Consider the following 12,488-nt stretch of genomic DNA (forward strand, 5'->3'; position numbering starts at 1 on the left):
AGAAGGAGAAGGAGAAGGAGAAGGAGAAGGAGAAGGAGAAGAAGGAGAAGGAGAAAATACCCCAAACCAAAACTATAGCCACACACCTGAGAGGCCAGCATTAGATGTTATCAGCCCCAAATTCAACATCCGCACACAGCTCACTAGAATGCAAGTATAACCTGGCCACGAGGCATTCAGGTTTCACAGACCATTCTGGCTGCCTCTGCCCCAGGCAGTTCAGACATCAAGAGCCAGTGCTGATAATGGGCAGAGTTAGGGGTGACGGCAATGGCATCGCCTTCTCTGGCAGAAGGCTGAGAGGGAGGGGCTGTGAGTTGGTTGTGAACCATCATCGCAAAATGGAATCAGGTTAGGTCTCTTCCTTAGACAAATCCTAATCTTGGTGAACCATGGAGAGGTTTTTGTGTGCTTTGTAAGCTGATGAAGTGGACAAAAGGATCTTTGGATATTTTGAAAGCTATTTTCATAAAATGATGAAAATAAATTAAGTGGTGAGGGGATCCCTTTATTTACATTTTTATTTATTACATTTTTTAATCTTTTATTTATTTATTTATTTGCTATAGGGTCTCCTGGCCAGCTCAGCACGCAGTACCAGAGATTGAATTTGAGTCCTTGTTCTTGCCAGGCAGGTACTTAAACCTGCTGAACTATCTTCCCAGTCCCCATTTATTGTCTTTTTTGAAACAGGGTCTTGCCACGCAGTTCAGGTTGGCCTTGAGCTCACTGTGTAACTCACAATGATCTTCTTGTCCCAGCCTCCTGAGTGCTGGGATTACAGGCCTGCGCCACCACACCCAGTGTGAATGGCTATCTTGTATCTGGCATTTTTGGTTTTCTTTACTTTGGCTTTGGCTTTTTGAGACAAGTCTCACTATGCAATCCAGATTGACCCTGAATTCAATATGTAGCTCAGGCTATACTCAAACTTGAGGTCTTATAGCTTCAGCCACCTGCTGGGATTATAGGCATGTACTACCACTCCCAATTTTTTGGGGGGAGGGGGCAGCTTGGCCAGTCCTGAGGATGGGGCTGGCATGGCATGTGGTGCTGGGGATTGAACCATGGTCCCCTGCACCTTTCTAACCTTGCCTAAAGCAGGTGCTTTAGACTACTATCTTGCTGGCCCCCTACTCCCAGCTTTCTATCTGGAAATTTCCTTGAGCATGTGAGATAGGAGATCTAGCTTCCCTGGGTTCCACTGAACTATAGACACCAGAAGAGCTCCCTCACTTTTTGTGCAAGCTGGATTTCACCACCTCTCAGGTTCTCTGGGCTCCTCAGCTATCTCCTCTCCCCCAATCACCCTGGGGTCTGGGGTACCAATTACTACTCATCACCTTGAATGGCTTTTCCATCCCTCACTCCCCTGAGAGGAAGCCACTTTTTTCTTCTCTCTTTAGCTCATTATAGTGTGACATTTCTACAGGGCATTTTTGGGAAACACTTATGTTAATAAACAGATAAATTTCCCAAGGAGAAATCAAGAACTGGAATTGCCCAAAGCAGGTAGCAGATTTAAAGTATCTGCATGCGTTGGCATGACCAAACGCTGTCTCTGCCTTTCCATTACTCCTCTCAGCAGCCTTGACCACCCCTGGTGTGGAAGGGCAATCAGTGGTCCCTCCACTATGGCTCCCTGCAAGGGTTCTTTCTTCTGCACGTTCTAGGGGCCTCAGGCAGCTCTGGGGTTGACTGTTCTCCCAAAGTGGGGTCCTCCACACTGAACACCACACCATCTGTGCCACTGGCCATACCTCTAGTCCCTGGTGTCTGCTCCTGTCATGAAGATGGCGCCAGCTTTGTGTAAACTCGGCCCTTTGTCAGATCCTGGTGGCCTTGTCACCAAGGCCCCTTGAATCGGCTGTGGCTACCCTGGGCTGCCTGTGGCCAGCTAAGGCCAGAGAGCAAGGCCGGGTAGGTACCCAGAGACACCTCTGGATAACATAGGCCAGAGAATGCCTGGAGCCAGCCAGGGAAGCAGAAGCTGTCAAGTCTACCTCCATTTGTAGATAAGCAAACAAAGTACAGGCAGATTCAAGGATTGTTCTAAAATCACTCCAAGAAATAATGAGGGAGAGAGCTGAAGCCCAAGCTGTGCTTCCTTCACTTCTGTGGTCATCATACTCAAGAGAGGTGCTGCTTCCAAGAACTCCAGGAAAAGATGCCCAGAGAGCTCCAAGAAGCAGCCCAGGGTCAGGACCACAGACACTGTGCCCCTGCCTGGCCTCAGTTGCCTTACCTGGAAAGGGAGCATATGGGGCACAGTCCGTTAGGGCCCATTAAGCTGCAGCATGTGAGCTAGGACTCCCTCTAAGTCAGCCAACCTGTATTCCCAGAGAGGGGCTCTAGGTTTGAAGTGGGGGACCCAGCCTGTGCCTGCCCTGTGGCTCTGTGTGTGCCCAGGACTGCCCCAGTGTGAGCCTGAGTCCCACCATCTAATGCATTTCTGCCCACCCTTCATGTTTTCTCTGCTCCTTATTTGTCTGGTTATTTCTCTTGGCTTGTTTTTGTCCCCTGCCCCCATGGCTGGCACATGGGGAGGGATGTGCTGGAGGCTTCTCACCATCACTGTGGCTGACTCCTCCAGCTCTGTGAGGATCCAGCCAGCATCCTGCAGGTCCCGGCCCTCCACGTGGCACTGTAGCAACACGGCATCCCCCACATCCACAGAAGCATTGGACACCTGGACCTTCAGTGTGGGCACACCTGGCCACCCAGGTTGCCCCAGGGATGTTAGAGTTGGGCGTGACCAGGGAACCCCAAGCCAGGTGTGTTCCTCAATGATGTGAGCCCAGGCAATGCCCCTAACTTTGTTCTGCCACCCTTGCCAATGGCCGTGACCCAGGGCCCCTCAGTGCTTGCTAAGGCCCCTTCTCCAGGCAGGCAGCCCTGTTCCCCGTCCCCTGGCAGTGTCTCCAGCACCTACCACAGCTGGTGTTATGGCTGAGGGGCAGACTCTGGTTCCTAGGCCCGAGACAGCGCAGCCCCTGTGTGTGCACTCTGCCCAGCCCCTCCTCTTCCCAGCGCTGCAGCCAGTACAGGGCACAGGAACAGTGCAGGGGATTCCCAGACAGGACCCTGGAGGAGGGGCAGAGTGAGGGAAGGGACAGCCTTATAGCCTGAGAAGCCAAAGGAGGCAGAGGGCCAGGAGGAAAGTCTAGGGCAGAGAGTCTAGGGGTTGGGGCTGGTTCCTGTCACAGCCTCAGTTACAAAGGAAAGAAGTGCAGAAAGTTGAAGACAGTCAGCTGAGTGCTGCATGGGTTCCCCATGAAGGCTGCCTAGGCTGTCCAAGCGACAAGCCAGGCAAGGGCTCTCAGGAGGGAGGAGGGACGGGCACAGCCTCCTGCACTGACCCCAGGCCCTCAGTGCCTACAGGTACCCAAAGGCCACTACTGCATCCCCCTCCCTGTGCACACCTGCTGGGGATGTGGGCAGGTGTGCCCATGTGCATGTGCCAGGCTGGTGGCCTGCTCAGCACAGGACCCTGGTCACACCAGCCCCCACTCAGCACACAGGCTCCATCCCCAGCAACCACCCCCCCAGCAGCAGTCCCATAGCCCCTGCTCTGACAACTTCACAGGCAGGCACAGGCCCCAATCTTAGCTCACAAACACACTGCCCTCCAAGGGATCCCACCCCAGCCCCCAAAGCTCCACACAGACAAGGTGACCCCCATCACACCCAGCATTGGGGACCCCGCTCCACACATATGGCTGTTCCTGCTCCTGGAAGCCCCCAGACTCACAGCTCCTGTAAGGACAGGCCCTGAACTGCTTTCCAGGACAGAGACTCCAGATGGTTGAAGGAGAGGTTCCTGTGGGATGGAGACAGACCCTGTGAGCCTCTGACCCTTATCCAGGAAGGGAGGAGCTAGAGCCTCAGAGGAAGCTGACATCTGGCCGCTGGTGTGTGGGTGCTGGGACCGCAGGTAAGCCTCTTGGAGTCCACTTCTCTCTCTGGGACCACAAGGGTTAACCCCACTTAACCCCCTCCCCAGGCCCCAGGGAAAGGGAGGGGGAACAGCCGGTCCCCTCCCCCAGGCCTCCTCAGCCCCAGCTGGCAAAGTGCTGAGGCCACAGCTGGGGGAAGGGGCTCCATCTGCGCTCCCCCACTGAGGAGAAGGGGAGGACAGAGGCTCCCACACTCCTTTGCCCCCTGCCAGAGGACGACAGGGACCTCAGAGTGCTTCCTCTGTCCCCTCCTCCTCCTCCTTCCTATTCCTCCACAGGGACTAAAGAACTTGAAGCAGAAAAAGACCCCTGAGCCACAGCTCCCTAGGCCAAGAGACGGAGAAAGTGAGCCCAGTGCAGGGCCTGCTGCAGGCCACGCAGGGGCCCTGTGCTCTGTGCCTGCACCAGGCTGCAGTTCCTGCGCCCCTGAGGCTGGACCCTGAATCCTCTTTTGCCCTGTGGTCCTACAGTTTGTGGGGGCTGATGGGAGAAGCACCCTCACACAAGGACTAGAAATATTATCACCACTGTGAAGACAGAAAGAGCTGGGTGAGCTTTGTCCCGCCTCTGGGCTGTGTGACCTCAGCGCAGAAGCTTGACCTTGCTCATTCTAAGAATCTTCATCTACGCAAGCCAGACCACACTGTCTCTGTCAGCAGGTGGGTTGTACAGATTCACCTCTACAAGACTATGAAGTGTGACTGAGACTGTATTCTTCCTGAGGCCCAAGTACCTAGTGAGTGACAAAGCAGCATTGTTATATCATCATTGGGCCCAGCACAGCACTGTGAATGGCTCACCCCTCCAGCCTTCCCCCTCTCCACCAGCCTGGGCAAGGCCAGGATCTGAGCCTCTGCCCTTAGAAGCCCAGGGAAGGGCTGCCAGGCATGCCAGCGGTATCTCCTGGCCACTCCCTGGCCCTCTCAGTCCTCCACAGAAGGAGTAGCTGAGACTCTGAGAGCCAGGGAAGGTGACAAGTGATACCCCAGCTCAGCAGTCCTGTCCCCACTCCTCACTCCCTTTGGATTGGTGTGTATTTGAGCCCCTTGGAGAGGCTGGACAGGTTCCTATGAGACATGTCCCTGCAGCACAAGTATAGAAGACACAGATGAAGACCTCAGGCAGCAGGCCCGAGTGCCCAGAGCTCTGAAGCAGCAAGGAGCAGCCCTGGCAGGATGGGGCGATGTTTCCCTGACCAAGCTGGCCCTTCTTCAGAATGCTTCCCTGGGGAGGGCCTGGCCCATTAGCAGTGCAAGTCTGGGTGTCCCCCCAGCCCGCTACCCAGCCCCGACACTCACAGACGACTGAGCTGAGGAGTGAAATGGAAGGCATCTGGCGCCACGAAACGGAGACCACTCTTCACGATGGTGCTGGGGAGGGGTGTGGAGGATCAGCCCTGGATCCTCAGTGATCTGTCCTGAGCCCTGCCCTCTCTGCGCATCATGGTCCTAGGTTCCCAGGGCTGAGCTTTACACCTCTCATCTTCCCTTAGTTTCCAAGGCTACCTGGAGCTTCTGGACCCCTGGACTTCCTGACCTCCCCTCCAGCCCTTCGGTGTTCGGCCTCTCAAGTCCTCCCAGGCTGACCTTTTGGTCCCAGGGCCCAGGCCTGAGCCCCACCCTACACAGCCCTTAGTTCCTTACAGGTTTCTCAATTCCCCCAGGCCCTGCAGGTCTTGGAGCTTCAGATGCTGCAGATGTTGCTGGTTCTCCACATAACTGTGGGGATAAGGGGTGGTTATCAAAGGGGTCAGCCCCCACTTGAGTCCCATGCCCCCAACTCCTTCACAGTCACACATGCATGTCTGCATGCATACACACACCTATGCACTATTCACAAGTAGCCCCACTTGCACAGTCACACATGCACAGATACAGGCATGCGTGCATATGCAGAGACCACCTTCTCACCAGTTGCACACACATGCAACCATGCATCCTTATAACCACATGCATATGAACACATACATAGTTCTTGTACCATACACACACCCAAGATGCATATGCACACACAGAGACACGAACACTTGCCCAGGGAAGATGCTGTGCATGCACACTTACACACATGCATGCAAGGAGAAATCTGTGTGCATGGATGGAGGTTCATATCCCCACACACGGACACACACACACATAGGCAAAGCTCACATACAGCTCTCACAGGTACACACGTGCACATGTGCAGGAAATGTGTACACACCTTCACACACTCACCCACCTATCTCTTCTAGGTTTGCTTCTCTACTTCTATACCGGGCCTCCCGCACATGCCCCACAGTGGGAGCCATGCTAAAACACCTGCTTCCACAAAGAGCCTTGGCTCATCACTGCCACTGCCCCACCCAGCGAAAAGGAAACCCTGTGGCCACAAACGCTCAGGGGCCATTCCCAAATGCTCAGGGGCCATTCTCAGGCCTCATTCACACACACACACACACACACACACACACACACACACACACACACACCCTACCTGCTCTGCTCTGCCAGTGAAATGCCTCTGGTCTCTTTCCACATGCACCATGCTTTCATAAAGCAGGAAAGATGCATGGAGGCTGTCAGATAGAGCACTCAGACCCTCGCTGCCCCACGAGGGACCCTGGGAGGGGAGAAGGGCAACAGGAGGATGGAGCTGGAGGATGTGGGGTGGAAGGAGTGGCAAGGGCTGGCTGGCTAGCTGGCATGAGGGGAGAGGCAAAGGCTGAATGGAGGGGGCGAAAAACAAAGAGTAAGACATGGAGAAAAACTAATAAGAGAATGAGAGAGAGGGTAGCAAGGAGAAAGACAAATAAGGAGACACAGACAGACACACAGACAGACAGACAGACAGACAGACAGACAGACAGACAGACAGACAAGGACAGAGAGCCAGAGAAGTTAGGGAAGCAAGAAAGAAAAGCAAGGAGGCCTGAGGGTGCTGATGGTTGGCCCTGCCTGGCTACTGGATCTGGCATGCCAGGGAGTTCCTAGGAACTCAGCTGTACTGTAGTGGTATGTTGGCATGTAACACACACACACACACACACACACACACACGGACACGACTCTGCCTGCTCTCAAAACTCCCTCCCTCTACCTCTGAACTTTCCCTTAAGTAAGAACTAAAAAAGGAAACCAAGACCGGCATAGAGGACCCATTTCCTCTCCCAGCTGTGGCCCCAAAAGAACAGCCAGGTGTCAGCTCTCAGTTCCCAGAAGGCAGGACTTTGAGGGAGGGTAGGTCCTTGTTAGCCCTGATACTCCCCAACCCCACCCAGAGAGTTTCAAGTCATCAGGACCAGAGGAGACCGCATCATCAGCCGGGTGTGTGCATGCTGTCAGGTGGTGTGCTCAAGGCTGCCTCATTCGTTTGGATTCATAATCAATCTGTCTATTCGAGTCCATTATCTCCTTGTTAGCTCCTCGGGTGAGGGAAGAAAGGGGACTGTGTAGGAGGAGGCGAGGGGGATTGGGCTACTGCCCCACCTAGAGGGACATTTCAGTCACCCAGCCCTCTAGTCCCAGTCCTGGCCTGTCAGCTCCTGTAGCCCCAGGCTGGATCTCCTGGGGACTTGAAAAGGCACTGGGAAAGAACCCTGACAGGGAGTAGTCAGGAGCCTGGCCCCTAGCTTGATAGCGAGAGTGATGAATGGACAGGACCAAGGGTGACAGTGTGGATCTCCTGCCCCTCCCCTTAAGCAGAAACCTAGGTCTACACCAAGACAAGACCATCTCCTCTCCTGGTCTCCCTAGGGCCATTAGAGAGAGATATTGAGTACCTTCCCGTTAATTACCACAAGATGCCCGAGTAATTCAGTGCCAATTATTGCAGGCTGCTCAAGTAACTTCCAGACAGTGACAGCCCCCACCTCGGATTCCTTCCAGCCTGTCACTGCTCAAGACCAAGGCTATTGCCCACCCAAGAACTCCAGATCATAGACTGGAGATTTCCCAGCAATTCCTCCCTTCTTCTAAAAGTCGTGCTGACCCCATCAGCCACACAGAATACTCAAGTCTTTTCAGCCACCACCACATGATGCCTGAGTACCTCTAGGCCAATTATGACAGCACACTCCCATAGGTTTCACCAGCTGCTACAAAGTACTTGAGTATTTTTTTAGCCACTGATCGCAGAATACCAGAGCATCACAGCACGCTGGAGAAGCCTCCCAGCTTTGGGTCTAGAAGGGGAGGAGAGTCTCTCAACAATGGCCCTGACTCCCTCACCCAAGTAGGAAAACAAGGGTGCAAAAGGAGATGGGAGCGGAGGGAGAGAAACCAGGAGCAAATCCCGCTTCCACATCAGATCAAGGGGTTCTGTGGCCAAGGAATGGTGGAAATGGGAGAGGAGAGCTCAACCACAAGGCTATGGCTCCTCACCAACTCCAGCTCAATTCCTCAGCCTAGGGGGAAGAGCTAGAGGTGCCTGGTCATAACAAGGAAGGAACTAGGGGTTAGCTTCCCCCTGGTAAAAGGAAAAGAAGTAAGAGCGCTGTGTTGAGGGGATTTCTGCAGCTAACTTCCCCCGTGCATGAGGCAGAGAGCTCCAGAAAGGGGCTCTGAGTGTCCGGCTTCCTCAGACCTGACCCACGGAAATCCACTTTGCACCTGCTGTAAGCAGAACCAGTGTCCCAGCTGCCCTGAGCCTTAGGTGACATCTAGACAGCGGGGCCTGGGGGTGGGGATAGGGGGATCCGCCGGAACAGTGCAGCAGCATTTGAAACCAGCTGCGTGGTGCTGTTCCCTGGCCGCCCAGCTAGCAAGCAGCCGACCTGACCCACCTAGCAAGCAGCCGGTCCACACCCTCGAAACAGAGCTGTGCCCTCCTGTCGCCGCGCCCCCTCTTCCCTTGAACACTCACAGCTCTGTCAGGTTCTCAGCTCCCGGCAGTTGACGGAGGCTATTTAGGGTCGAAGCCCCGGTACAGCGCAGTCCCGAGGGGCCAAAGGGACAGCAGACATCGGGGCAAGACGTGGCGCCCACGGATGCCAACATCAGCCAAGGCAGCAGGTTGCCCACCGCGGTGGCTCGGCGGTGCCAGCGGGACTGCTCGCGCCGTCCGCCTCGCAGCATCGCGCGGTCCGCCTGCACTGCCGGCGCCTTCTGCGCGCTTGCAGCGGCAGCGCCTGCTCCCCTACACGTGCGCTGGCGATGTTAAAGACCCGAGCGTGGAGGGGCGGGGCCAGCGACCGCCCCGCCCCTGCTTCAGCCAGCTTCTGCCCGGATGTCCCCTCTCCACCGAGCACTGCGGGTGTCCTCGGGGAACAGGGGTCTGGGAAGCTGATGTGTTATTACTCTCATCGTGAAACAGATGCAGTTTTAAAATTTTGCAGGAGGGAAGATATAGAGCTGAAGAAAGGGTGCAGTCCACGTCGTCCTAGCCAGCCCTGGCCAACCGCCCGCATGCAAAGGGAGTGTGCTTGTCACCTGGGATAAATCAGGTGGAACACTTTCTGACCTAGTAAGAATCTGGAGGTTACCCAAAAGGACCGAGCGAGTGCAGAGGAGGGGAGAAAAAGGAGTGCCCCCAAGAGCCGCAGGCGGACCCGGAACGGGACCCCCTTGGGCAGGAGGCCACGGGGTGGCGCTCGAGGCCCGCCCAGAGGTGGCGCTCGCCCCGGGGCTGCCCAGGGCGCAGGCTGCAACCCGGTGCTGCACTTGGGGCGCAGGGGCAGCCCTCAGCCAGCCAGCAGGGCCCGGGGCAAACAGGACCAAGCCGAGCAGGACTGGCATCGATCGCCGTCCTGACAAGAGCATCGATCTCTGCGCGCAGAAATTAATAGATCTTCGCTTAGCTCTTCGGACGCGAAAGGAGTGGGGATGGCAGCCCCCGGAGAGGCTGGCATCCCCAGCACCCAGAGCCCTGAAGGGCAAGCTCAGCTCTCCCAGCTACGGGCTGCGTAGCTGTAAGCGCCCATCGGCCTCAAATGAAGAGGAGAGAGAAGGGTGGGATCCTGAAGGAGGACTCTCGGGAAGGGTTGAACTGGGCTGGGGTACAGTGTCAGGGCGCTCAGTGCAGGGTGTCTCCAAGTCCCCGGCATCCCAAACGACTGGCGACTGGCGGGGGTGCAGGAAGACTGCAGGAGAAAGACGGAGCCACACAGCGATCGCCCCTTGCGGGGATCTGGGTAGGAACCAAGGACTAGGTGGGGACAAGGCCTCCTGCTGAGTGCCCAAGGACCAGATGGCCTTCTGAAGTTGAGAGGGGCTCAGAGGGACAAAGGACTTCAAAACACAGACGTATCCACGTTCTCGCTAGGCTTCCACAAAGGGCTCTGTGGATCGCGATCGAAGACGCCGCTCCGCAGGTGTCCAGACACCTGTTGGCAGCATCTGGAGCCCGCTGCTGGGAAGGAGACCCGGGTCTGTCGGATGTCACTCGGGAGAAGCCCGACGCGGGGGCCGGGAGGGGTCCTGGCCGCGAACTTGGGTGAGAAAGGCAGCTACTGGCCGACCCTCCCCCATGAGTTTGGCCTTATTTCCCCAACAGACCTGGCCCCCCTCAGTTGTCAGGCTAAATATTTTGGCTTGGCAGGAGGGGCCGAGGGAGCTGGGAGGTCCCACAAACCAATCCCCTCCGACGTGAGCGGAGAGGAGGAGCTGGGCGCGGCTGCCCGAGCGCCCGCCCGCCAGTCTGCATGGGAAACACAGGCTGAACGGCCGTCCAAGGAATCCCGGAGGCTCTCCACCGTCCACTGGACGCCTGGAGCGCTCTAGGGGTTCTGCTTCACTTCGGGCCAGGGAGCTTTCTCTCGGCCTGCTCTTTGCTCTGAGCCCTGCGTTACTTTCTCCCTCTGGAGGCCTCTCTAAAGTTTTCTCCACGCTGTCAGCATCTCTGTTACCATCTCTTGGCCTCTGGACTCACACTGAGTCTGTCTCCAGCTGCTCCTCACTGGCTTTGTGTCTGCAATCCTCCTTTCTTCCTTGTCTCCTGCTGTCCCCAGGCAGTGTCCCTAATTGCTCTGCCTCTGGCTGTACCTTCCTCTCCAGAGTGTGGGTTTCTGCCTCCCTTACCATTTCTCAGACCTTTCTCCTCCTCCCAGAAGCCACCTGCAGGAGAGCAAGGCCTGAACACAGTCCGCGACTGGGGCCATGGCCAGGCCCAGTCTGTGGTGCTGGAAAACATGGCTCCTTGTGAGCCTCCTCTCTTCAGGATTTAGCCTGGACACAATGAAGGGTGAGTCCCCAGCCTGATTTCCCTGACACCCCACCAACACTTCTCCCTTTCAGACAGCTTGGAAGCCACAAACTGAGCCTCTAGCCATAATGCACCTACTTTTCAATATGCTATGAAGAATGAGATTAGCTCTCAGAAGAACTTCCCATCAGGAAAAAATTAGATGCCACATGGAGATTTTTTTTTTTTCCTCAGCCCTATAGGAAGGAGGTAAGGACTGGGAAACAGGAGGATGAATAGATATCCTCCTCTCTGTTCCTTCTTGTGAAGTGATGATCCCAGTAAAGCCTGGATGAGAAACATGATGAGACTGTGTTAGAGATCATTTCCAAGGCCATCAAATGAGAAGGGACAAGGCTGGGGCAGGTAGCTGAGAACCAGCATTGTTAAGACAGAAAACAGATGGGGCCAGGGAGATGGCTCAGTGGAATAAGCCCTTGCCTGGCAAGTGCAAGGGCCTGAGTTCAATCCTCGGTTCTGGAAAAAAAAAAAAAAAAAAAAAAAACAGGAAACAGGTTCTCTGTCGGGGAGAGGGGCTGGCTCAGGTGCTGGCTGGTTTGCAGGGGAGTGCTGTCCCTCAGTGCCCAGTGATTTTTCCCAGATAGAAACTTCCAACAAGTAGGGGTTTGGTAGGGTCTTGGGATATTGTAGACCAAAGGGTACTGGGGGCTTAGTGGGGAGAGGAAAGAACAGCAGAAGGGAAAACTTCAAAATGGGGAAGATTGAGTGGTATCCTCTTCCCCAATTCTAGGATTACTACAGACTGAGGGAGCCCAGGAATCCAGAACTCTGTACCAGCCTCAGACAGGAGTTTCCACACTTAGGTTACCTTTTCTTCTACATAGACAAGGTGGTGGTGCAGTTGGGGTGGAATGGGGTGCTGCTAAAGGGTGCTAGTCTCAAAGGTTCTACCTGAAAAGCCTACACACACACACACACACACACACACACACACACAAGCACACGCACACACGCATGCACTGAGCCCCTGCCTCCCCTCCTCCCTCCATGTTGTACCAGCACAGGGCACAGCAGATGCCAGCCAGGGGCACAGTTGTCAAGACAGAAGCATGTCCCTGGAGGATGGAGTCATTGTTTAGTCAGGGGACCCAGATGTCCTGTTCCCAGTGCAGTTTTGCATAGACTCAGACCTGAGGGAAAGCAGGAGTTAATTTACAAAGGTCTTAGATTTGTTTTTCCAAATGACTCCCATCAGGGGAGCCCTGGAGAGGCAAGGGCATGATGGGAAGTGGGCACCTGAGAGAACCCCCATCTGCCTTGCAGAGCCTGATTGGCCTTTTCCTGGAGGAGATGGAAGTGTTTTCTCTTTCTCTCCCTCTCTTGTATGTGTGTGTAAACCTGCCTGAGCTCTCTCTC

General features: G+C 55.3%; 2 protein-coding genes across 7 annotated transcripts in view; one reads left to right on the plus strand and one right to left on the minus strand.

The window, feature by feature from the left end:
- The window catches only part of Ntrk1 (neurotrophic receptor tyrosine kinase 1), a 40,675-nt gene extending 31,580 nt beyond the window's left edge, over positions 1–9,095 (minus strand). Inside the window, exons 1-6 of one of the 3 annotated variants that reach the window (XM_004629722.1) lie at positions 8,796–9,095; positions 5,600–5,674; positions 5,255–5,326; positions 3,752–3,820; positions 2,933–3,084; positions 2,570–2,712 (exon numbers count right to left, since the gene is read on the minus strand). In XM_004629722.1, coding sequence (XP_004629779.1) covers positions 2,570–2,712; positions 2,933–3,084; positions 3,752–3,820; positions 5,255–5,326; positions 5,600–5,674; positions 8,796–9,007 — 723 coding nt within the window. In that variant the 5' untranslated portion in view covers positions 9,008–9,095. The remainder of the gene's footprint in view (positions 1–2,569; positions 2,713–2,932; positions 3,085–3,751; positions 3,821–5,254; positions 5,327–5,599; positions 5,675–8,795) is intronic. The other 2 variants (XM_004629720.1, XM_004629721.1) reach the window with 2 other exon arrangements.
- A 1,157-nt stretch (positions 9,096–10,252) lies between these two features.
- Insrr (insulin receptor related receptor) overlaps positions 10,253–12,488 on the plus strand; it is a 16,300-nt gene continuing 14,064 nt past the window's right edge. For 3 of the 4 annotated variants that reach the window (XM_004629719.2, XM_023713747.1, XM_023713748.1), the window contains exon 1: positions 10,587–11,111. In XM_004629719.2, coding sequence (XP_004629776.1) covers positions 11,027–11,111 — 85 coding nt within the window. In that variant the 5' untranslated portion in view covers positions 10,587–11,026. Of the gene's footprint in view, positions 10,365–10,586; positions 11,112–12,488 lie in introns of those variants that run through there. The other variant, XM_023713746.1, reaches the window with a different exon arrangement.

This window comes from Octodon degus, unplaced genomic scaffold (assembly GCF_000260255.1).
Source record: "Octodon degus isolate 3935 unplaced genomic scaffold, OctDeg1.0 scaffold00032, whole genome shotgun sequence".
Classification (NCBI taxonomy): Eukaryota; Metazoa; Chordata; class Mammalia; order Rodentia; family Octodontidae; genus Octodon; species Octodon degus.